General features: G+C 29.6%; 2 protein-coding genes across 3 annotated transcripts; one reads left to right on the forward strand and one right to left on the reverse strand.

The window, feature by feature from the left end:
- Positions 1-1950: 1950 nt before the first annotated feature.
- On the forward strand, positions 1951-14090 carry LOC132742055 (cell death abnormality protein 1-like). Of its 2 annotated transcripts, XM_060730339.1 has the most exons (9): positions 1951-1992; positions 4366-4459; positions 6335-6457; positions 7500-7622; positions 9543-9668; positions 10242-10361; positions 10809-10946; positions 13312-13424; positions 13594-14090. In XM_060730339.1, the coding sequence occupies exons 2-8, from the start codon at positions 4384-4386 to the stop codon at positions 13392-13394; spliced, it is 789 nt and encodes a 262-aa protein (XP_060586322.1). In that variant the 5' UTR covers positions 1951-1992; positions 4366-4383; the 3' UTR covers positions 13395-13424; positions 13594-14090. The 2 variants fall into 2 exon arrangements, with proteins under 2 accessions (XP_060586322.1, XP_060586323.1); XM_060730340.1 differs by lacking the exon at positions 1951-1992 and having other exon boundaries at positions 4355-4459.
- A 537-nt stretch (positions 14091-14627) lies between these two features.
- On the reverse strand, positions 14628-26683 carry LOC132742056 (opioid growth factor receptor-like protein 1). The gene is made up of 12 exons (XM_060730341.1): positions 26639-26683; positions 25390-25485; positions 24896-24959; positions 24324-24418; positions 23676-23739; positions 23195-23289; positions 22585-22632; positions 21970-22042; positions 21056-21134; positions 20642-20708; positions 19190-19338; positions 14628-14944 (listed from the first exon to the last, which is right to left on the reverse strand). The coding sequence occupies exons 5-12, from the start codon at positions 23689-23691 to the stop codon at positions 14698-14700; spliced, it is 774 nt and encodes a 257-aa protein (XP_060586324.1). The 5' UTR covers positions 23692-23739; positions 24324-24418; positions 24896-24959; positions 25390-25485; positions 26639-26683; the 3' UTR covers positions 14628-14697.
- Between the last annotated feature and the right edge of the window lie 6 nt (positions 26684-26689).

Raw genomic sequence — 26689 nt, forward strand, 5'->3', positions numbered from 1 at the left:
ATGATAAAGAAAAGATGTATTTATTTTAGTCTTATATCTATTATACTCCTTTGGCAGATGTTTATGACATCTTGTTTATGGCCTTTTGCAATTGTTTGTACAGTGCCTAAAGTGGCTAAACTTAATATTATTGTTAAAGTAATATAAAATTTAAGTTTACGAGCGAATCTTTCTGCAAACAAAAATGAATCAAGTATTAAAACAGATTGAAAAATGTTCATAAAAATATTTAACTTAAACAAAATGCCCAAGCTTGGCACAAACGTCTACCACATCAAGGTGATGGTTCGCTTCCAAGAACCACGTCCCTACCTTAAAGGTCAAGGGCATTGTTATATTTTGAAGTTTCACATTATCACAAATAGAGTTAATTGGTACACACATTAGTGTCCGGGCTGTAACTAGAAGGATTTTAAAATATCAAGGAATATATATCGAGAATATCAAGACAATGAGTCGCGTCCAATAATTATGTCCCTACCTCAAAGGCCGAGGTCACACTACCATTTTGAAGTTTCACTTTATCACAATAAGAGTTTATAGGTTCACACATGTGTGTCCGAACTGTAACTTTGTCATGCATAGTAATGATTGAAGAATTTTAAAATAACTTTGCGTAAATGTCAACCACATTTAGACAACATGTTGCATTCAAGACACCTGTCCATACCTTCAAGGTAAAGGTCACATTTATAGTTTTAAGGCACTCATTCACTCGAGAGAGTTTGAAGATACACATTCATGTCCGGACTGTAACTTTGTCATGCATGGAAGGATTTTAAAATAACTTGGCACAAATGTCTACCATATCAAGACTATGTGTTGTTGCTAAGGCTCGTGTCTGTCTGTCCGTCCCCACTTACACAACAATCATGTCCAGACTGTAACTTTGTCCTGCATTGAGGGATTTTAAAATAACTATGTACAAATGTCTATCACATGACAATATTGTGTCGCGTCGAACAACCACATCCCTTTTCAAAGGTCAAGGTCACACTTATATTTTAAAGCTTCACGCTATCATTATTAAAGATTACAGGTAAACACAATATATCTGTCCGCACTATAACTTTGTCATGCATCGAAGTATTTTTAAATAACTGGGCACAAATGTCTACCGCATCAAGATGACGTGTTGTGTGTAAGACCAACGTCTTTACCTCCAAGGTCAAGGCCACTCTAATAGTTTGAACGTACTTATGCTCATAAGAAGAGTTTGAAGGTACACATTAGTTTTCAAACTGTAACATGTTCATGCATTTGAGGATTTAAAATAATTTGGCATAAATGTCTACCACATTAAGATGTTTTGTCGCATCCAAGACCATTGTCTCAATGTGTTAAGTTTGCTATAAATAACACTTTATTTCACAAGAACAATATTAAGCAATTAGTTACTTTCATTCTCTTTTCTTTTCATAATACCTGCTTAAGAAACCTTTTCGGGGGCATTCGTCACTTACGTGACAGATCTTGTTCTATTTTTAGTTGTTTTTATTTGATTTATTTTTTATTTCATTCTGGTGTGTACCCGTATCAATATTTTTATTATATTTCCCGTTTCCTTTAGTCGTAATATGTACATTAATAAATATATGCAGAAACTGACAGTCAATCGACCATATCGAAATAACTTCTTAATGAAATAAGTTTCTTCAATTCTATGTATGGATACTACAAGAAGAAAGCATATAACCGTTTACTGATTTTGTATCTGTGATGTCCGTTTGTTATCAGCTGGCAAGGTCGGTCGCCCACTTAAACTTTATTTGATAAACAATACCCGGTTTTGCATTGGGGATCTTTTATGACGCACGCCCCTTTTAATATAAAAAATGTAGTTATAACAGGATTGAACATGCTTTAACAAGAATATTTGGTTAGATTCCTTTCTGCTTATCATCGGTACCATGTGAAATTGGATTCAATATAAGAAAGCTTTTGTTTATATATGTATGCATATGAGTTGAGAGAGCATCTTAAACCAGAAAGGTTAGTTTAAATTTATATTTCTAATGTAGATTTTCATTATCAACTTAATTTTATTTCGGACTAAGCATTATGCTCATATGAAAAATAGCCATTTATAGCATCGTGTCTGCGTTAATTCAACAGTGCGCAAGCAACAATTATTCGTCAATAACGTAGGATTTTCAATTTAAAATTTAAATATACAAAAAGGTATTAAAGGGAAATTACTTAAACAAAAATGTTGTTAAATGTTCATTAAAAAGTGAATTCTAATTATTCGGTAAACAAAGTCTTGTTAGGAAAATGTTTTGTTTTGATATCCTAAAAAAGACAATTTAAAAGGAAATATGGATAAATAAATGAAAAGTCAAAAACAACAGTAAGAAAGTGAGAGACTGACTTTTTATTTTGAGTAATTCATAGTAGTTTCGTGGCGGAAATATCTTTAGCATGTAACATTAAATAGATGTGTTTCGTTCATCTAATATCTTTTGTTTATTTTTTGCTTTCTTATTACCAAGGGATTTGTTTGCTTTTTTTAATTATCAGCGGATATATGTAAAAAAGGGAAGGGATCTCACGAAAAAATAGACTAAATAACCGTTGGTTAAGTCAGATTTAAAGTATATGAGGTTCTTAATTCCTAAAAAGTCTAATTTAACGATGAAAAGTATTCAGTTTAACTTGATTTTTAAACGTGCTGAGAAAATATTTTCTAATTTTTTTAAAGGCCATTTCAGTTGCATTTCTAATATTGAATTTATTATTTCCATTGCATAAACTAACAAGTAGAATAAAAAAGATAATTATGTCTCAGCAACTTGTATATTGAGTATGTTAGGTACTAAAATATCCTAGCAAAACATCGCTTAAGACATAGACTTTTAAAAGTTAATTTTATATATAACTTAGCATTTATTCATTTCAATTTACCACCTTGTCTTAAACTACTTTGTAATTCTTTAGTTGTTAAGCACGAAATGGTATAAAGGCGTTTATATTTGATAAATTAAGATAAAGAATTTATAATTTATTTTTGTGATGCTACAGATCCACGTTATATATAGATTTAATTGTATATTACAATGTTATGAATTCTTATAAAGAAAACAAGAAACAAAACACTTTAATTTAAAATAATCAATTATTTTATTCTGGGTATTTTATGTTGAAAATGGATCAAAGTAACCAAACTTTAGATTCACTTTTTTGTAAAATGATGTTTATGTGACTTTAAATAGCGAACACATACTTGCAAATAAACAATCAAACACATTTTTTATGCTTAAACAAAATATCAAGAGTTTCACGTTCATGTCATTGATCAGAAAATATGTGTGTATTTAAATACAATACAATGCGACTTAAACATTATCAGTCACACAGATAAAATTTGATTTTTTACTTGAAAAAAGTCTATGTATACAATTTATTTTCAAACGAAGCTACATTTATTCTCTTTAAAGAGAAAAATATATAAGTGTTGTGTCGTAGTTACAGTAGCAAAATGTTTAATGGGACCTCAGATCTCAGACCATTCGACCAGAAATCGCCCATATTAGGATACAGATTAATGTCAATTCCATCCCATTTAGATATAAAACAATGAACAAGACAGAAAGTAAAATGCCCCTGACAAGTCTTAAAAGCATTAATTAATATGAGATTAATAGTTTAAGAAGCTAACACGTTTTGTTTCAAAATGCCATACAAAGATACGATTTTTCTATTTTACAAGCATACATTCGAAAAAAAAAGAACAATAGTGTAAGAAAATTCAAATTAATACACCGTAATTATTGTTCTATGCTGAGGATTTATACAAATTTTCAATGTGCTTTATTGGTAAACAAATTCAAAGGGTAGTTTCAAAAACTAGTATAAACTGTGGACCCAGAAACGTCCGCTCGATTATTATGCGTTACCTGTTCTTGGGCATGGGTTGTAGTTTGCATGTTCCGTTTCCGTCAAAGCGCAAGCCTTTTTTATCGTTGTTCATGTATATGCAGATTCTATATTCTCTGATTTATGTAATCAGTATATACACTTGTGCCTAAGGTAGCGATCATCTATTGAAATCACTATGGAAGATAATAACTTATGATTTGTGACTTAACATCGGTCATATGTACCTAAATATTTGATAATGAAGATATTTAATCTTTAGTACTGTAATTGTAAGATCAAAATTAGATATAAAATCTAGCATGCATTTTTATTTGTTTTGTATTTCATTGAAAAAATAATATGAGATTATGGAACCTCTAATAATGTAATAATTAAGATCTTGACCTGTTCTTTATTGTGTGTGCTTGGTGTAGAACGAATATATATGCATTCAAAATTATAAAGATTTTGTTACCATGGCAACATGTTTTATCTTGTTTATTTTAGACACCTAAAAACCAAATTATGAATATCATACCTTGGACTAGATGTCTGCTGATAGCCGTGTTACTTATTCAACCTGATTACATTTGCTGTGCAGGTTATAATTTATAAAACGAAATTGCTACATTTACCACAATCTTTCTTTGCTCTGAGAGCACTTTGCCTGCTTATTTTTTTGTTAGCTGGCACTGCATTATTGTTTTCATAATTTTATCTTGACTAAACATCTTAAAATATAGTACATTTCTTTTTTGGATACCAATGACTTCAATATGATAACAAATGGTAATTAATGGCTGTTGAATATAAGACTTTCTCATTTTGCTGTTTACAAAATCAGTAGCTTAATATATAAAATTATGTTCATCTGCTTTTTCCTTAGATAAGACGTATATTTCAATATGTCCATGCCATGTCACTTTGCAAATGTGTTATATCTCAAAAAGACCCTAAATCCCACGCATGTGCACTCTATTTGGAAATCCAATGGTTCAAAATCGGAAGTAGAAGATATAGAGGATATTTGTTTGTTTGTGTGTAAGATGAAATTTTATTTCATCGAGTGGGCTTTAAAAACAGTATTCTCACGAGTGGCGAAGCCACGAGTGAGAATACTGTTTTTAAAGTTCACGAGATGAAATAAAATTACATCTTACACAACAAACAGACAAATTTTCTTTTTATTTTATGCTTAAAAACAAGTTAAAACGAAATTTCCATAATTTTATCGTTAATATTAAAACTGTTTCCCCCATTGAGAGCCCCATTTATTCGGAATTTCTCATTAAAAAAAAGAAGTCTTGAGCTGAAAAATAAGTCCGCCAATCAACATTAAATGACGGTGATATTTATTAATTTTATTAAAAAAATATGAATGATCGCTTGTTTTGATAATAAAAACAAACAATTCTTGTAGGAGAAAAAGTCCAACCATCCATCCATATTTCTGTTACTTAGTGCGTATTTATATTAGACCTGTCTTTGTAAATTGTAAGCGGCAGCCATTTTTTAAAGTTGTGTATTTCGTGGGAGGAAAATAATTGTGTAAGATTCAGAGGGATATAATTTGGATTTGTTAGTCATACACATTTTTAAAAGAAAGAAAACTTATTTGAGGATTGTAACAGACAAAAAATAAGTGTTGACAGATGTGAAAACATTCAGAAAAGGAGCTAGGAAAATGGAAAACTTGGAAACCTGCTCAAGAACGCTGGGTTGATTTAACTTATACTTCGAGTTATGGCTGTCAATGCTTTCAATTTTTCATAAAGCATACGGCAGTTATTGCTCGTAGGATACTTTAATATGCCAAATGTCATCAAGAGCAGTTTTGCATGGGGAAGGAATGTATTTTTGAGACTGTCAAAATGAAACAAAAAAACGAAATTTGGTGATTGGAATTTCATGAATTTGAATGAATAGAAGTAAGTTTTCTTCTTTTTATTACTTTTGACATTTAAGTTATTTATCAATTTCAGTTTTGCTTTTTCTTTAAACAGCCTGACATTGTCAGAATTGTCAGCAAAAATAAAATTGAGGTACCACATGGGGAAAATCTTAAAAAAGTAGTTTCGTCATTGAAAAGAGTGAAATTATATTTTGATAATTTTCACTGTGAAATTACCAAATATAATTTTCACGGATAAATCAGTAATCCACTGAAAAGCATAAAATAAAATGCTTTGTGACTAACTTACAGTATAATTGAGATTTATGTGTTAAATGAAAATATATAAGATATTGTGAATATTATACAAGCATCTCTAATGGTTACCAGTGTTACAAAAACTGTTTTTCAAAAATGGAAGTACCTATTTTCTTATATTATTATGTTTAAGTGACTGTTATTTCATAAATAACATAATGAAATTTCCATGTGTCATGTGTTTTAAACATTGTTTTGCATGATATATATATATATATATATATATATATATATATACGTTAACTTTCTTACTATGAATAATTCCAGGTCTCGGTTCAACCTGCACGCTTGCAGCACAATGTTCAGGTGTAACAAATGCTACATGTAAATCATTGACATGCAAGTGCGAGGCTCTTTTTAAAACAGACAAGCAAACATGCGTTCTGAATGGTAATTTGCTTACTACCTTTAGGTTTCTTAAATGTAACAATATGACACAATTAAAATTCAAAAGAAAGTTGCTATTTTCTGTTCGTAACTATGGTGTCCTATTTAGTGGATGCATTTTGTGGACGAATTAGGACACCGTACTTAACACATGTATGGTTATATCGATCCACCGGACAGGCCTTTCGTTATAAAATAACTTACCAATAATAACCGTTTGCGACTACTCATCTATCCCACATGATTTAAAAAGTAGCGATGAGAGCCAAACGACCATTGCACTAGATGTCCGGATTCAATTGTCACTGATAAATGTGGGCTCACAAAAGGATCGTATCGGTGACTCCTGGAAAACAACTTATGCTTATTGAGTTATACATGTACGAGCAGTAAATATTATTATTTGTTTCTGGATGAAACACCCGTCTTATTAAAGATTTATGCATCCAAATGAGCCACAATATTAAAGAAAAAAAACTTGAGATAAATCTATTTCAATAAAAGTAAAAAGATTCAAAATTCAAGTAATAATTTACATATTCTGTGCGCTTATTGACTGAATTTTCAGTACTTTACACCACATTGCCTCTGCGTGACTAACCCATTACAGGGAATATTTGCATATGTTAACGCTTTTTGTATTTTTGTTGATTTTAAGTGGCGTATGCAATGTGTAAACAACTTTCTTAGCCCACTTCAGAATGTTTTCCTTTTAAATATATTTTCAAACTTTTCATGGAAATAAGTACAAATTTGGAGGCATGCTACGTTAAGGTGAAAAATATATAAGAAAAGCTGTATTAACGTTTTTCAAATACACACTGCTGGATAAAATTCATTTTGGCAGTAGACGATATTTCGTTGTGCTTGTATTTAATAGTTTACTTAGAAAATAAAGTGTTTTTTACTGTAACAGTTATCAAATTATGTATTTTCACTTCTGACTAATTTTGATGATAACGTGCTCTGCTTGTTGAAATGTTTTTGATTAGAATATGCCCTATTAATTTTCATCAGTAACTAAATTATTGAAATAACATTTCAGGTATAAATGATACTTGCGCTGGTAACCAAAACTGTTTGAGTGCAAATCATTTAACATGTGATACACTGAAATGTCAATGTGCACAAGGATATAAACCAAAGGCTGGGGCATGTATTCCGAAAGGTAAATCAATTTATTTTTCTACACTATTGTCCCAGGATGATAACTCGAATCTTCGTTTACATATAAACGATTAAAAACAATGCGGCGGACTGCAGCCTAATAAATACAATACAACGTAAAACGTCATATTTTCATGTGCATTGATAGCGCACCGAGTCAGTAATTTATGCATTAACATGTTCAAATCATGGTTAAGTACAATTGCATCTTAGTGCTTTTTTCTTATTTGACAGGTTTTGTTGCGAATAGTTTTAAATGCTGTGAATAGAATATTTTGTGTACATGGGTTGATATGCACTTGAGTTTTTAAAATGAAAAAAAAAAATATGGAAATAGATATTTAGATTACCACACAAAAGACAAAGTAAATGAAAAGGAAGACAAAAATGACAACATCATAATAATAAAATAGATGCCCATATATAGTTGTTGACACTTCCAATCTCGGATAATGTGCAGACTTACATGGACCTTTACATGTACCGTTAAGACAAATTCATTTGCATCTTTTTAAACCATCTTAATATTGCCACTATGACTAAACAGTAATAAAAAAGAAAATTACAATATAAATTTCTCTAAAAATTTGCATAATAGCAGACTTTATATTTATTTGAAGTAAAACATATTATCTTATCTTATATATCTTATTATACTTTGTCTTTATTTACGCCTGTCAATGACTATGTCTTACTCAACTAAATCGAGCATCACCCCATACACTTCTTAATAAACAATAGCGGTTCTTTATTATGATGTTTAATATATAAGCTTTAGGTGGATAGCTTTACATTGATAACCGTTAAAATGATATTCACATCATGGTGTCCGAAATACTTTTTGATGTCGTTACAAACTACTTGTTTTTATCTATACACGTTTATGTTAACACTGTCTAACAATACGTTACTTTTTGTAATACATTTACAGGAAAGCGCTTTTTAGTTGTTTACATATTGGCGAACGAAGACATGATTTGTTGATATATGTATGCATATTTAACTCACACGTCTATGATACAATTTTAGATAATGATAATTATAGCTGTGATATAACAGTGTTTATACAAAGAGCAATATTTATATAACGGTTTTGGTAAAAAAACACTTTGATGTGTAGATTAAGATAAATGTTCATATTTGTAATTTTATTAAAGGTTATTAAGAAGATTAATTTAACGATTTTTAGTACCATATATTTAACTTAGCACATATTTCATCTTGTACTTATACTTATTCATCATTGTATGATGGGAATTGTTTAAATAACGTTTGATTTTGAACAAGATTTCACTTGTGTAACATTTCAGCGGTTAATGATACTTGTAAAGTTGCCGAATCATTTAACATGGTAAAAATGTAATGATATGCTTGTATCAAAGGGGCAATTCTTTAATTTACTTGTGCATGTAGTTACATTTTTAATTTTCATCAATTCTGTTTGCGCGTTTAATTACGAAAACAATTAATGTTAAAATGTTTTTTCACATTTTTTTAGAAAAAATTCTTTGAGGCTGCTTAAATAGTCATGTTTCTTTTTTTCTCGTTTTTAGATTTCCTAAGACTTTAAGTTAAGACAAAAAAAACTATTTATTTAGCTTATTGCTTTTTGTTCTACCAAGTAGTTGACCATGCCCTTCGCATTTCACATTGAGAATTCTTTATTCTATTTTAATATCACTCTAACATTGTCAAATTGACTGCATTTTTAACCACATGGTGTATGTACTGTAGTAACTCAAAATGATATTCAAACAACGATTTTCGATCTGTCCGGATTTCCTTATGCCCATTTCGCTACAGCTGTAGATATACTTCCTATAACCAAAATATTTAATTAAAACTTAAAGACCTATATTTTAGTGAATGGTGGTAAAACTATGTTTAATTTGTATTATTTTTTATTCTGTCTACGTTTTAGTGATTGGCAAACAATGCACAGATGCAACGGTATCGACTGATTGCCCGCTAGAAAATTCCGTTTGTACTTCATCGAAATGCGCTTGTAAATCAGGGTACAATAACAATGCTGACAGATGTTTGAAAAGTAATTTATCATTATAATAATAACAATTATTGTCATATTTCAAGATTTTATAATATGTAGCTTACCTTACTTGACTAAATCTTGTTATGGCTCATGAAGCAATTGTTACCGATCTGGCCTTTACATTTTTGATTTCCACATTATTGACCAGCATAACTATTACACTAAACTTACGTTGTCACCGTAGGGGAACACAGCGTGTTAGTATTGACTATGTTTTACGTGACGGCATACATACAACTTACTGAAGCATATTGGTAAAGCCTGGGTGTAATTATAACACATATCTTTTACAAATGTTTGTATCGGAGTGTTTTTATCATACAGTGTTATACCTGCTGGTTGTTGATGTTGCAAACAAGAATTATAGATGGTATCCAGATTAAATCATGCATTGTATTTTCAAGAGATTAACTTATGACGCCGATATTAACCTTAATAAAAATTAGATAATCGCCAGTTTACATTATGTACAATGAAAAAAAACAACAGCAAATTAAAGGAGGGAACAGAAAAGGGTCTTGGCATTCACTGTCGATACTACTAACTATTTTTCTAAATATTTACATGAAGTCATCGGAGGACACTGTATGGGAAGCTCTGCATGTACTGGTGACACTCATTCAGTGTGCAATAACAATTTATGCGAATGTGCTGAACACTTTGGAGAAAAAGACAACGTGTGTACTGCAAGTAATAAAAAAGTTTCAATTCAAATAAGCTTTAATGATTTTACCGTCAAGATATAGGAAGTAAATACTTGATGTCTTTTTATGTATAAAAATTAACGATTTGATAACATTAATATACGATTTTTTAATATCTTAATCCATATATGTTGCATGATTTATGCTATTATGCAAAGAATTGCAAAATTACACAAATCGATACATCAAGTAATTTAAAGTAAAACAATAGGGCAGGAAACATTTGAACTGAAATCAGCTTATGCACCCTAGTATTATGAGGTTTTCAGTAACTTATAACTTGTACATTAACAAAGGTGAACATATTTTAAATGATTTAAGGATAAAATATTAAACATTTTGTTTTACATGACTGACTTATTTGCATTTGAGAGTATCACCAATTTTATAATTTAAAGTTTTATTATAATAAAACAATTAAACTATTTTTAAGCCTTAGACAGCAAACAATGCACGCCACCAAAAGGTACGGAGTGCGGCGCTAATGCTGAATGTGACGAAAAGACAAAAGCATGCCGATGTAGTTCTGGTTTCAAGATGAACGTTGACACTTGTGTTGCAGATAATGGAGGTATGTAAAGATCCTGTAACACAAATATTTTATAGTTTTAAATCATAAAAATGATGCTCAAATTAAGATATATCAATATTGAAGGTTCCAAAAAGCAGTATTTATAAAGATATAACCGAATTTAACATTTCATGTAAATAAAGAGAGGTAATAAAAATGTTCTATAAATTTTAAGTAAAATTTTACAATAAGAAATGAATGCATACTTTTAAATGATTAGTAAACATATAATATGTACAAATATTTGCAGTACATATTTTACATATCCTTCGATGTTTGAAAATTGTTTTATTTGCATAATTATACACCACATGTATATAATTTCACTTAGTGTGGTTTACCACTTTGATCACAACAAACAGGATCTTTAAACTTGTATTCATGCAAAATTAGAAGTTATGTTCGGGCCCTTTAAAGGTCATTCTTTCCATTTAAAATAGGTTTCTTATGTTATTTTTCTGTCCTCATAAACAATTATAATCATGAAGATAATAGTATTATCTCACCGTATATATCCCTTTACGCAGGAATGTGCAAATAACGCAGGAATCGTGCAACAGTAACGCAAAATTGTGCAATTTAGCGGCTAAAACGAGCACTGCGATAAGTAAATTGACCAATATTTTAATTGTACACCAAATTGAAAGAAATGATTGAGCGCATACGAATGCCAAGATATAATACATTAAACCTGATCAAAATATTTCCATGAAAATGTTTATTTTTCAGGATAATTCCTGAAAATGACGACCTGACTAGGATATTGATGGCGATCTTTAGTTTCGTTGATATCTCTAAATACAATAACGTACATTTTACTTTATGATTTGTTTATGTTCGTTGTACCTGAGACATTTTCATAGTACACATAATTTAGCAGATAAAGCGTAATTGATACAATTTTACGACGTAACGCCGAATTTGTGAATGAAGCACTGAAGTAACGGGGGTTATCTCATTAAAAGTAGCTAAATCTTATTTTACCAGATTCCTTCTATTGTTATACAACACTTGTAGTTTGACAATTGTCTTAGGTATACAGAATATGGAAAAATAATACAAAAACCTTTAAATGTGTTAAATGTACATATTTATTTGACGAAACACAAAAGTCACCTTCAAAATGATAATCAGGTTGTCTTTCTCACGATGATCTAAAGAAGTAAGCATATTCCTGAACAAAAGTGTTATGCTGGTTAAAGTATTATGTCGTAGCAACTATATGCGCTACTTCATTTCTTTAAATTTCATTTAAAATAAAATATTTTGGTTCGTTTACTTACTGTGTTATTCGTTTTGGCAATAGCGTTTCACAGATCGGTGTTACTTTTACGTTAATTGCCCAATTCTGCGTTACTGGATATGCTAGGTGTTCATGGATCCGAAGAAGATAATGCAAAGTCATAGATAGAACAAAATAAATATATCTACAGAGTATAAATAAATATGAAGGAACAACTTAATATTTCAAAAACTCTGTCCTAGGGTCTATTCTCTATAAACTAAAGTAAAAGTGTACAACAATTGTGTTACAAATACCAAATCCAGTGCTAAATATTTTTGTTTTAATTTGATACATGTAGTCCATGTTTACTTATTTATGTGGGGTGGAGGGGCGGCAATGGCAAGTTGTTAAGGTCGTTGACTACAAACCACTTGCCCTTCACCGCTGATAATTCAAATTCCGACAGGGACTTTGGATTCTGTGAGGAAGCTGTCCAGTTAGCTTACGAAACGTCGGTAGGTCTACTTAGGTTCCGTTTGTGCCTGAAATAATACACGGAAGGTGACCTGAGGTCTTTGCTGGAACTTCGCCATATGACCTATACTGTGTGACGTAAAACCCATTCAAGCAAACAAACAAAATTGCATATGGGTTTTTACTATACACTTACTGAAATAAGTTCATTTATACTATAAAATGTTTTTAAATGTAGATTTATTGTAAAATTTTGTGAATGAGATATAAATGATTTAAAAATCAATGACCAGACAGTTTGCGCTCTCTTTGAAATATCAGGTTTAAGGAATTATCATAAGTTTTGAATTACCTTAATCAGTTGTGAATAATTCATTTCAACAGTTGAATAAAAAGGTGATTTGTGTTAAAGAATTTTAACTTGCGTATGCATTGTGTCAAATATCTATTCAAACACACTCTATTATGTGTATCTGTCTCACAAACGTGGTGTTTGTTTAAGTAGTTTTATAGATAACGAAAATGTAAGATTTGCTAAACTTAAAATATGTTAAATTAACATTGAATCGACAAAAAGTGATTAGAATTGTATACAATATTCAACTAGTAAACTTTATTATTTATAGTGTCTTAGTTAATATTTCCATTGTGTTTTTTCTTTGAAAGGTATGACGACATCCCTGACATTTGCCATACTTGCAATTCCTGGATTGCTAGCCCTGAGGGAGGCATATGGACAGTTTATGTAAGAGTGTCAAATACTTGCTACCTAGTAAAAGGTAAGAAACAATGAATAAATAAATAAATAGATAAATAAAATAAACAATAAATAAAATAGAAAAATAATGTTTCAACTCGTTATCCGTTCATCTTTGGTAATAGTTTTGCAACATAATATAGTAAGTAAATACCATAGAAATCTATAAATGTACACTTTGTTCATTTCAGGTATATGGAGTGTTTGACCCATTTGTTACCGAATTGGCATTTCAAACCTTCATGGATCGCATGCTTTGTTTCCGTTTCATCTACGATGCGTTTTCGTCTTTGTTTTATTTTGAGAGACAACTTTTATTCATGTGTTCCGTAGCACAGACCTTCATTTTGAATCCGAATTTAATAGTGCACTAAATCCTTGTTTATATGTTTTTTCTTGATATTCTTTTACAACTTTAATGTTTAAATTATCAGACATACAATATACAATTTTAAAGTAAAACATTTTACGAATTCGCCAGCCTATTTTCTTGTCAAATCTAGGATTTCCTGTGTTGGATGAAGCATTTAAAAGATCTAGACTTATGAAAATACAAGAGATATGATAAGATTTGACAAGAGTTATCTGAATGACATGCATATATTACACATAATAAAATTGACGAAGTGAATATTTTGATTTTTATCATTCTGTTAAACATTGTCTGATTGAATACGGCATGGACGAGTTTGCTGTGTTTATGATCCTTTTTCCGATAAGAAATATAAATTTTGAGTTAAGCATGTGTGTCAGTCATACAGAGACAAAGGATAACATGTTTCAAAAGAATTCTCATAATAATATCACTTTCAGTGTTCTTTATGCAGACCAGTTTAGTTTCTTCAAAAAGAACTTGTTTGAGATTGGAAAATGTTCATTTGCTTATAATTTTTCCTAGCATCTTGTTAATGGAACAGTACACTCCTTGTGGATAATATGTGTGCGTATAGTTAGACATGAGTTATATATGCAAGTGTGACCCAAGTAAACATTGACTAAACTATTTATAATTTATATCAATATCTGTTACTAGTATAGTTTCTAAGTATCATCGGAATCATTAATATTTCATATTTTTATATTGTGCATTTACACCTAAATCGATATATCATTTTTGTTTCCATTTCTAACAAAGTTTCAAAACAAACTAGATGTCTGACAATAAACAAAGTGTTAATGGTTAGTTCATCAGAATAAATTTAAGGACATTAAAATAACAAGTACCAAATGTTAAGAATTTACTTACATTTTAATAAGAATAAAGAACACATTCCTAAAAAAACAAAACATTTTCACTATGTCAAAGAATCAGACATATTTTTAGTAAGCTGTTCGTAAAAGACGCTCATTTCCGCTCTCTCACTTGGGTCTTTCAAAATTGCAATCCAGTAATTGAAGCAACTTTCCTGCAAGTTCACGAGGGTTTTCGTCTCTAATATTTCAACTAAAATAAACTTAATAAAGTTCTTTTTCAAATGTTCAAATCCTAGTTCACCCAGACATTTCAGAATTCTTGTTATTCTGTTATGATTGTGCTTCGATCTGAAAATAAAAATAAATCAATTATTATAATCATCAAAAAATTTGCATGCAAAATATTTACGCGTGCCCTTACGATTACTTTTTCAATTGTTGTAATGAAAAATCGCCTGCTTTGAAATAGAAACAAACTATTATGGAAGGTATAATTATTCAATGTGAATGAACATTGTAATTTTAGGAAAAGAATAAATATTATTCGAATACAAGTGGGTGGACTATTACGCTAGGTTTTGTAATATTATAAATTGTTATTCACAATCGGTGTGCCTAAAATACGTAAAGTGGCGTAAAGGGGCGTAAAGTGGAGTAAAGAGGAGTAAAGTGGCGTAAAGTAAATATAAAGTGTTTATTTCGGTAAAAGAAAACGCTTAATTATTGAAAATAAATAATAATAGGTAATCACTTGGATTAAAGGATTCTTTTTACATACTTAACTCTTATCAAAAACAATAAAAAGTAGGGGAGACCGGAATACTCTAGGACACGGCATTGAGGAAATGTTTTCATTTTTATCTCAGTTATACATAACATAACATAATATAACTTGACATAACATAACTTTTATTCAACAATAAAATAGTAACAACAAATTCATAGTCGATTTACAGTGCAAAGTGAGACACAGGATTTCATAACCTAGAAGTACATACATTTATACATATATATTTCGAACTGAGAAGTTCTCTGCCTGAGGAATGACAATCACATAAGAATAATATATGATAGCATTCATACTAATATTTAGATAACAAAATCAGTGTGCATAATAATCAGAAATGTATTTAGGGAGAGAACTCTGCAAGTGTGCGAATCGTTTCCCTTCCCTGGCAAAATTGAATATCTATGCGTGAAACGTGTGCCCAACTAGTATCGGGAAATATTATGTGCAGCTATTACAATTAATTTATTTAATAACTTTATCTAAAGCCATACAGAGCGTATGTAAGGACTTAAATTCATATAATGATTTATTCTGGGGCATGTTGACGACAACAGATCGAAAAAATTAAGGTCTTTTAAGATATGAAACATTACTGAATTTCGACATAATCGCTCAGCCTTTCGAAAATTTCGAAACTAAAGACCGACAATATAGACCTATGGTGATTTAACATGTTACTATATATTAACAGCTTATTGCTAAGATTACAACTAGCTTGTCACATGTTTCACTACATAAGATTAAGTCACATACAAAAACATGTATGCATGTTTAATAGTAACATTTATTATAAGGCATGTAAGATACAATTACAGTGTACAACATAACACAAATTCAAAGCATGTATAAGTATATATCTTTAGATAATACAATAAATTTTACAAAGACGTTCTTTAAATGCACAAAATAAAAAAAGTGTGCTACAACTTTTGCAATGTTCGTGTTTGTATGGCTTATTTGTTAATTTCGAAATTAAAATGATTGTCATATCAGCATAAAATTATCACATTATCAAAGAATCCTCAAACCAAATAGGATTAAAAAGGGAAGGTTAAAAAAAGTTATTTACCAATACCATCAACTGTATAATAATGATTTGTGATATACTTATAGATATTTCAAAAAATGACTATTTTTCTAATGTATTCTGGAATGTCTAACTGAAAAGATGTTTATAGAATAATTAACATTATCCCGACAATTGAGTATATTTCCAATATAACTAATAGGGAAACAAAAAATTGTTAGCATCTTTAAAAATAGAACATTGAACAAGGAAATGACCACATAAAACAAATACACAAGTGAAGCTGATACGCATATGTATCAATGTAACTGAACATCTTATTGGCATATGAATGGTATTCTGAAAATGGACGTTTAAAATTATAAAGGGAAACAAAGTAAAGGAAATAATAATTAATTTAATGAGCATTTTTGACAACATTCTTTCAAATCATAGAATTATAGCTATATTAAAGATATACTATGCTCATCATTAAGTAAAATATTTTTAATAGCAAAAATGTATTGAAATCTATGAAATTCTTGCTTAATATGTCTAGTTTGAAAAAAGAATGAATGTAAAATGAAAAGAAGCTGCATTCCCTATTGCAGGTCAAGTACGTTTGGTCACTATATATTCATAGTTTGACCATCTATAGTGTGTAGAGTTTTAAACACCACATACCTACATGTTTATTTTATATATTCAAAGAGACTGTGTATCAATTATCAATAGTTTCTAATATCACATATATATTCATAGTTTGACCATCTATAGTGTGTAGAGTTTTAAACACCACATACCTACATGTTTATTTTATATATTCAAAGAGACTGTGTATCAATTATCAATAGTTTCTAATATCACATTTGAACATAGTATTATCTTATTTTTTCAATATGACAATTTTTAGAATTTAATGAATTTTCTTTTAAACATATGAGAACATTGCTCAAAAAATAAATATCATTTTCAATCATAACAAATAAACAGTATATATTACGTTTAATTCATATATATATATATATACATTGTCCATTACTTATGGTTTGTTGCTCTTTCAGCTGCGCGTCTTCGCCGTTGATGCGGTTTTTTTCCTGCACTCGGTGTGTTTGGTAAAGTAAGCCATCCATTAGTTGATGTTACAGTATAAGAGCGCCCTTTATCTCGGTAGAATTTATTCAACAGTGTGTTCCGTTCCTCTTTGGTTTTATTAACCCACACATCAACACTTAAACAATGCATGGTGTTCAAAATTTCTTGACAATTTCAAATTGCCTACACTTACAAGTGCTTTTTCCACGTCTTTGTACATAGAGTTGACAATCGTTTGAATTGTCTCAATAAGAGTTGTTAAATCTTCCAATTTGTGGTTAGTGCCGATTTTAAGTATATTATTCATGCTTTCGGCATTATTGTTAGACCACTGTTTTTCGATATGTCTTAATCTCCCGGGAAGATTGACGTATTCACGTATCAAAGGCTCAATGCGCGTTTGAAGATACGGCTTGAACCTAGGGGCCATCGTATCTACGATGCCCCATAAATTATCCATTTTCTGGTTATAAACTATAGTGTCGCTAGCATTTGCTACGCCGTCTTCTCCGAACAGTTCATTTATAAGTAATTTACGTTCTTTTTCGTCGACGCCTACTTTTTTTATCAGATATTCTTTAACATTTTGCCGAAGATGCCGTGTACAGATTACTTGGGTCGCACCAACAAAGGACCTTTTTAGACTCTTCCGTAACGCAGTCTCGTCGTCTGATCCTATTATTAATTTATCTAATTCCGCGTCACTGAATTTCGAGGCCACATTAGAGAAAAATACATTAAAAGTTTCGAAGTCAGATTTTCTATGTAAAAATGAAGGTCCTAAGAATATTGGTGGTGCGCCTGTATCACACCTAACCACAGACAAGTTTTTAAATACGGTTGTAGTCAAAAATAATTGTCCTAAATTGTATGTCTTATCAACACCAAGTATAGATCCGTTTTCTTTACAACAAAATCTTTTAATGTCCTGAATCTGCTCATCCGTGTAAAGTACAACGGATGGCCCTGGCGGTGAATGTATCACTGACCTAATGAAGCTATGTCCCAAGTAAACTTTATTTTCAATGTTTAATATGTGATCAGCAATGTTTCGTAGGTGTAGATTGTCCTTTTCATTTCTAGCTTTACGATTTTCACTATATTTCATGTTCTGCATTCTGCATCAAGTTCCTAGGCAATTCGTGGATATCATTGCCGTTGTTCAGATGGTCATGTACATTTTTTGCGCTGTCTGTTTTTAGCATCGCCTTTGCTTTTACTTTCAGAGCTGGCTTTGCTCGAATGTAGGGTTGGAAATTGTTCTTAGATTTAGTTAATCCATGCACCCTTCTGTCTGGGAAACGTCCTGAATACTCATAGATGACACAGTTTGTACGTAAGTCTTCATAGCCAGATGGAACATTTCCAATCCACGAGATACGTCGTTTGTATTCAGCACTTTTCACGTTGATTAACTTAGAACAGTATCACCATTTTGTTTCCAAAAATATTTTGTAGTTATAACTCATAAATATATTTCTACTGTTTGTTTCAATATTTGAAGTAGTAATGAAAAAAAATCAACTTTTAAATGAAAAAAACGGTCTTCACTTTAGCAAGCAAATTGTTTCTAGTGTTTAATGAAACTGTGACAAAATTAGACGAAATGTAATTAATATGACAGTGTCTATTTGTCTATTTGTCGCATTTTGAAAATTATTGGTAATATATTAAAAATTATTTTGAAATCAAAATAAAGCACCTGTTTAAATTTGCAAATCTTTCTTCCCAGTTATCTGATCTTACAACTGTACCATCTTTTTTATTTTCTAGCTTCAATCCATAAAAGTCTAGCATCATCTTGTACGATAGTAAAAGTCTATCTTGCGCCTCCTTACAATCACAAATTTTCTGTTGTAAAATAAATTTGTTTTATTAGACGTCAATATTAAATCATATTTTTGTTGTTGTTGATAACTATTTAAAAAAAATCAATCCGTTCAAAAGAAAAAATGATATTGAACATTTTGGTGTTTTATAACAAATCTAAAACTTGATATGTTTAATAGTTAAATCTATTTGAGCTTTTGCAATGTTAAAATATACACATACGTAAATAAAATTTAAAACTTTTTAACATAATCAAATGGAGCATGAAAATCGGGGTAAGAAATGAAACGAAAAGTAAAGAAATATACTTAGAATTAAACTGAAAATTGAAAGTTAGTGCAATTATTATCCAGATGTGTGTGAACACCGTTGCAACGTTTTTAATTATTGAATAATTCGCACAATAAATATGATTAACGTGGTGAGGGATTAATCTAAGAAAATTGCACCCAAGGTATTGGTTATGACCTTTAGAAAATAGCTAAACCATCCCGGAAAATATGTCAAGTCCCGTCATGTCATAAAGCTCACTGAAATCATTTTTTTTCTTCAAAATACAAGCGTCAGGAATTCATTTTGATAATTGAAATACAGCTTTGTCACTCCTAATTTATTGTTATATTTGCACTTTTCATGATATAAAAGTACTGACGTGTCATGATATTTAGGTTATATTTTAAAAAATATTGACTTTTTTTTTACTTTTACAAAGAAGCCATATTTTTTTCAAAAATAACATTCTAACAATTATAAAAGCAACCAATTGCAAATTTCATACGAAAATGCATCACCATTTTAAAAATAAGTTGTGAATTGTTCATCTAAATACGATAAGTTTATTTATATAAAAGTAAATATTAGTATGTGAAAGGAAACAATATTCCTTTACTTCAAAGAATTGTTTAGATTAGAAAATAATGATTATTCCAAAGCATAGCTGATGTTTCAAAGAGATATATAGGGTGTTTTTTAATATAAGATCTTATGGTTTTGTAATTATATAAATAAATGTTTAATTTTATTCTGAGACAGGGCCTTATTTTATCACATAAAATATTGTCCCGAATATCACGATATTTGGGAAAAAAAAAACTTTTGAATTACTAGTGAGTGATTTATTTTTAAAGGGATATCCATAAAGAACATTGTATAACTTAAAGAACTTTTAACAAAGCTTTCCATTATTGTTCTGTTTTACATACTATGATATGTTCCGAAGATACTTGATATTAATCACGAACAATTGAGTAAATGTTTAATTGAGGAGTAATTTATGGGAACACCTTATTCAAATATAAATATATACAAAAAATTCAATGTATACCTTTATTTCATGAGGAAATAGTTCCTGGGCTTGTCTATTACAGCTCTTTGCTCTTACTGGAAACAACCTATTAGTATAAGAAAATATCTGTAAAACTGTTTCAATTTGCTCATTTATAGATTTTTGACTGAAACAAATATAGCAGTAATACATGTAATATAAGTTGTATATATCTTTTTCCTTATCTTCCTCATGAACAATATTTTCATTGTTTGTGACCTAAGTAATAATTCATACGTGTAAAAGATTAAAAATCTAAATTGAAATATAGGTATAGATCTATAGGTCGAATATACAGGCAAAGTAAATGCCACACAACCCTTCTGCAGAATGTTTAGAGAACAATTAAGACTGAAAGTCCTGTGAGTAAAAGTAAAATATTTGATTATAATGCACCTTTACAGACTGCCTTACCACTGCATATATTTTCGATTGTCTTCTAATCTTTTATAATCACCCCACCATTCATTATGAATAGTATCAATGTAATCACCTATAAGATAAAAACAGACTCAATACAACACGACTTTGAAATATTTGTTTGTTATTGATTTCGGTGAAGCTCCCCGTTACAAAATTGTTATACAAACAAAGGCATGTGTTAAGCGTCTTAACGATGTTATTATATTTGTCTTGTTCTTCATTATTCATTATTATCGATTTGAATCCTTTATTTGCACATTTTGTAACATTTTTTACCACTTAGGCCGATGGCATTAAATATAAAACATGCTAGTTTCTCCACTTCAACTCATGTTACAAAAATCATAAAACCAAATTGATTTTGTTTCAATTGAAATTATAGTAGACATAACATCAATGTAAAAAATGTTTTGCTTTTGAAAAGTGTAGTAAATATTAAGTTGTTTTAAAATAAATAATACCCGATACGGAGTCAAATGTTTAAATGTTGGCGGCGTGGCCGAGTGGATAACGTGCCGGATTAGTAATCTAAGGGATGCTGACCACATTCAATCATACTAAAATAAATTTGTATGAACTTAATGTTTAAAAATATCACGCCTAAAACAACAACAACAACAAGACTAAAGACTGCTATTCAAGACAAGAAACAACACTAAGTATAATTGCTTGTAGTTTCTACGTTGTCGTCATGATACGCTATTCCGAATCATTACAAAACACTTCTGTAACACAATTAGTACCACTGACTCAATAATCAATTTCAAATTCAATGAGGTGAAGATTGGTACAATATTTTCCTTTAGACAGGTACCATTTGTTGAGGAATTATTATTGCTTATTTTTAAGTGAAATATTCCTGAAATTGATAGTGTTCTAGACAACAAATGTCAAAAAAGGAATACCATTAGGTCGTGAAGGAATCTCGTCCATAAAAAATTTGTAATTTTCGTTCCGCATAAGATCGTCCTCTTGATCCTGAAAAGCATTTACATCATATAATTTCAAAGTAACACTTTTCTTGCTTACAAATTAAAAATATAATACTTAATTAAACATATTTAGTGGCAAACATGTGGTAGAAAGGTGATAAACTAAAATATTATTAGTTTCAAATCTTTCAAATAAAAGCAACACAAAATTTCAAGATGAATGAGTGTTTGTAATAAATTACCCTAATATCAACAGTTGATATAATGTTAATAGTTTAAAAATGAGTCAACTTTAGTTAGTTAGATAACCTGCTGAATTTATGTAATGGATTTGTTTTTCTTTGAATATGAAACCGTCTATTCACAGTTAAGGGATTTAGATAACAAATGACAACATTTGTGTAATCAACCAAAACGAGCGTTCTTAGAATACATGAATTGTGCCGGCTGGCCTGACTATACTTTGGCGAGACACATCACTTTCGGACACAGCAGGTTAAGGTTAAGATGATTTCATCTATCAATAAACTGTAATCGAAGTGTTTCCCAACAAAACAAATCAAACAATATATACAGTAAAACACTTACAGGGTATCCGTTTATATATTGTTGAATATCATCCTCTACACATTTGCTCTGTAAACATAAATAAATACAATGTAAGACATAAGTAATATACTAGTCTGTAATGATTTTAGGGATTACAATGTTAAAATGGCTTATTTTCTTTGTTTGTCAGTACATATATAACACGTTCACATCTGCATATTGAATGATATCAAAACGATGTTTATTCTTTGCACAGAGAAAACGCCTTCAATTAGTTAAATAAAAAAAGCAAATATAACGTTTGGTATGAGTTTATTCATAAACATTATAACAGTTTTTTACATTTAATATATCAAATCAAGAAATGGTCCTTATAAAAGTGACAGTTTGTAAATATAAGATTATATAGAATTATAAAAAGAATGGGGAAGTCTTTTTATATGAACGGCAGATTTATACTTTATTGTAAACAATATTCTTTTCGCCAATCACCATTTTAATAGTCAGCCTTTTTTAATATGTAGTCGTTTCAGCTCAACTTGACAATGAAAACGAGCATTATGTCACTTTAGAGCTTTAATTATTTTTTATTATTTATTACACGATATTATAACAACCATTCAAACATACTTTAGTCAATGATACATACACTAGCCTGACTCAGATGTAAAACGTTTCCATCATTTTCATTCGCAATTTCGTCTGGCATAGTATCGATCTTGTGTTGAAACTGAAGTTCATCACCTTGATGTACAAAACATGTAAACGAATAAGATTTGAAATGTTTTACTTATTATGTTATATTCAAAATAACTACCGCAGAATGACTAGATAAATTGATTTTTGAAGTGGAAAGTAATATTTGTCATTAGATCTTTCTTCCATTTTGAAGAATGCAAAATATAATCGCTCATCACACTTTTCCTCGTAGTATGGTTTCAATATTTTAAGTTTAATTCTTCAGTATTAACACAATTATAGATGATTTTCTAGCTTGTTTACAGATGATATTATTGAAAAATATTCTAAAACATTTTTCATTAAAATAGAAATGTAAGTTTTATTTAAAGCTAAACAGAACTTAAATCAATAAATATAATTAATTGATCGATAAACGAAAAACATATTACAACTTTCTTCATGCATGCTCGTGTTTTCTTTCAGAGTGTCATTCTCCTTATTATATATGTGGACCTAATGTATAGAAACAGAATTAATATAGAACACTTAAACATTCATTTTTGAAAACCGAGAACAACTATATTGAACTCCTTATTGAAGTACATTTAATATATCAAATATGAACAGATACATTGTAGTTTCCTTTATCAAACTCCTCATTATATTTTTTTTTATTAATATTTCATTATAGAATACATTTTGAGATCATTCAAATTATTATCCGTACTCTTATTATGTTTTAAACAGAAACAAAAAATTAATTAAAGTGGCATTATGTTAATCCAAGATTATATAAAGACTGAACAGGTAAAATTCTAAATAATTTTGTGTTTTGCCATCATTCCTTTCAACTTTATCATTTACTTCGCACGAACGACATACAACCCACTTGGTCAAAGAAAATATTTGTAAACATCCATCAAGTTCACCATTACATCATTGTAACAATCAATCTGTTTAAATGTGTACTAAATTCAGCTCAAATTGACAATGAAAAAATGTGCATGATGTCACTTTAATTATTCAATTATTGCTATATAATCATACTCTTAGATAATAATCATTCAAACGTACTTTAGTCTGATACTGATACTAACTTTAGTCTGACTTTGATGTGAAACGTCTCCACCTCTTTCATTTGCAACGTCGTCTGCTATAGTATCAATCTTTTGTTGAAACGGATGGTCATCACCTTGATGTACAAATCATGTAAGGGATGAGATTTGAAATGTTATACAAGTTTATTCAAAATCAAAACCACATAACGACTAGCAAAAGTGATGAATTCTTGCATAGAATTTTGAACTTAAAAATTAATTCAGAAGGAATAATGCTTGTTATATCTTTTTCGAACAAATCATTTGCAGCACGATGCATCCGCAAGGGGTATAGCATCTTTTTTCAGTTTGAAGAATGAAAAATATAGTAACTCATTATGTTGTTATCTTAGACTTTTTTTCTCGTAGTATTGTTTCAATCTTCTAAGCTTAATTCTTCAGTATTAAGACATTTATAGATAATTGTTCTAGCTTGTTTTTTAGATAATATTAGTGAAAACAAGTGCAAGAAATTGTTCTTTAAAAAACAGAAATGTAAGTTTCTTTTAAAGCTCAACAGAAATAAAATCAAGACATATATTTCAATGTTTGGAAAAAGTAAAACATATTACAAGTTTCTTCATGTAGGCTTGTGTATTCTTTCAGAATTTCATTTTCTTTTTTATATTGTTGAACCTGATGTATAAAAACAAAATAAATACAGCACTGTTATTCGTATTTCATCCTTAAAAACAAAGAGTAAAACTGTTCTAAATCAATATTCTGTGCAACTAATACATAGTTATTTTTATATCAATCATGCCCCAATGTGTTGAAACATTCCTGATTATACAATTACCATAGTCTTTATGCAAATATACCATTTGATTTTTTATTATCGATTTCACAATTCGTCACAGTAAAACCATTACAACAACTCTCATTCTTTCTTAGTACTGCTACTGACATTAGGTTTCTAAGTAGTATCTACACCTACAAACTGTACAAAACTGTGATAATGAATGAAATGAATAAAAACGATTATTGAAAACTCGGATACTTTCATCTTTGTGCGATTTTTCTAAAAAAAAAAATCATACCAACTTTAAGCATTTGAGTTCTTTACCTTATTTTCTATGACTTTCTTTTCTTTTTCCAATGATTTCACTTTATTTTGGAGATTTTCTATTGTTTTAGCTGACTCTTTCTTCAATCGAATTTCCTGTTGAATAATTTAACATTTCGATTGTTGTTTGTTTGTCTAAAACCCATCTTTGCTAAAAACCCACTTCTTTAAATATTCGTATATTAAAGATATATCAATATGAAGAGTAAATATCGTTAGGATAACTAAGCAACCCCATTCAAGGATATTGATTTTAAATAAATGTTTTATGAGTTTAAGTATATTCTAAGGAATCCATTGGGTTGTGAATATATCAATAGTTCACACAGATAAGGTTCCAATGAAGCCTGCTTATTTCTCACTTCTAACGGTGTTAGGCAAAATGAAATTTATGATGTACACATATGTTAAAGTAATTTGTTTATTTGTACAAAAAGCTATTGCCATTGTCTTAATTATTAAAAGCTATTATAATGATTGCAGTAATAAATATTGAATACAATGGACAAGGAAACTTGAGTTGTGTCAGTAATTTCTGAAAAAGTAAAGTCATAAGCTATGCTAGATATGTGACGTTTTACTACTGTTACAATTAACAACGTGCACATAAAATTCGAAACGTATAAACAAAAATAGATGGATTTTGCAGACCCAGAGTGTTTTATGTATAATTATAAAAACAAACCAACCAAAGCATTTTTGATCTTAAAAATAAGATGTGCTTTGATTATCGAGTCCAAATCATCTGATCAATATACTGATAACATAAAGTAAAGGGAAAATTCAATAGACGTTAAATAACACTTAAATTGTTATCTCAATTCTATAAAATGTTCAACTCTGAATGACATTATGTACACACGAGGCAAATCAAATATAATCATACATTATATAAACATTTTGAGTACATCATATCTATAGAATAATCGTTTCCCTTAATATATCAGAACTGCACACCTCTGCGATTTTAATGCAAATATAACATTCATTTCTTTTTATTCTTATTATCTATTTCACAATTCGTCACAGTAAAACCTATGCAACTACACCTCTCATCATTTCTTAGTAGTGCTATCGAAATTATGTCTCTAGGATATATCTACAAACTACAAAATACAAGTAGTTTTTTAAACTGTGATAATAAATGAAATGAATTTAATCGATTATTGAAAATTTGAATACATTAATTTAATCTTTGTGTAACTTTTCTTAAAAGAACATACCATCTTTAAGAATGTGAATTAGTTACCTTGTTTTCTATTACTTTCTTTTCTTTTTCCAATGATTTTACTTTACTATG

This window comes from Ruditapes philippinarum, unplaced genomic scaffold (assembly GCF_026571515.1).
Source record: "Ruditapes philippinarum isolate M1 unplaced genomic scaffold, ASM2657151v2 ctg9738_1_1_1_1, whole genome shotgun sequence".
Lineage (NCBI taxonomy): Eukaryota > Metazoa > Mollusca > Bivalvia > Venerida > Veneridae > Ruditapes > Ruditapes philippinarum.

Bases quoted from the DNA above. Each gene is read 5' to 3' on its own strand.
- LOC132742055 (XM_060730339.1), top strand. From the start codon at position 4,384: ATGAATATCATACCTTGGACTAGATGTCTGCTGATAGCCGTGTTACTT. The intron at 9,669-10,241 runs GTAATTTATCAT...ATTTACATGAAG, and splicing joins TGCTGACAGATGTTTGAAAA to TCATCGGAGGACACTGTATG. The intron at 10,947-13,311 runs GTATGTAAAGAT...TTTCTTTGAAAG, and splicing joins TTGTGTTGCAGATAATGGAG to GTATGACGACATCCCTGACA.
- LOC132742056 (XM_060730341.1), bottom strand. The intron at 20,709-21,055 runs GTAAGGCAGTCT...TTATACTAATAG, and splicing joins AATCGAAAATATATGCAGTG to GTTGTTTCCAGTAAGAGCAA. The intron at 14,945-19,189 runs GTGCTTTATTTT...TTTTATTTTCAG, and splicing joins AGATTTGCAAATTTAAACAG to ATCGAAGCACAATCATAACA.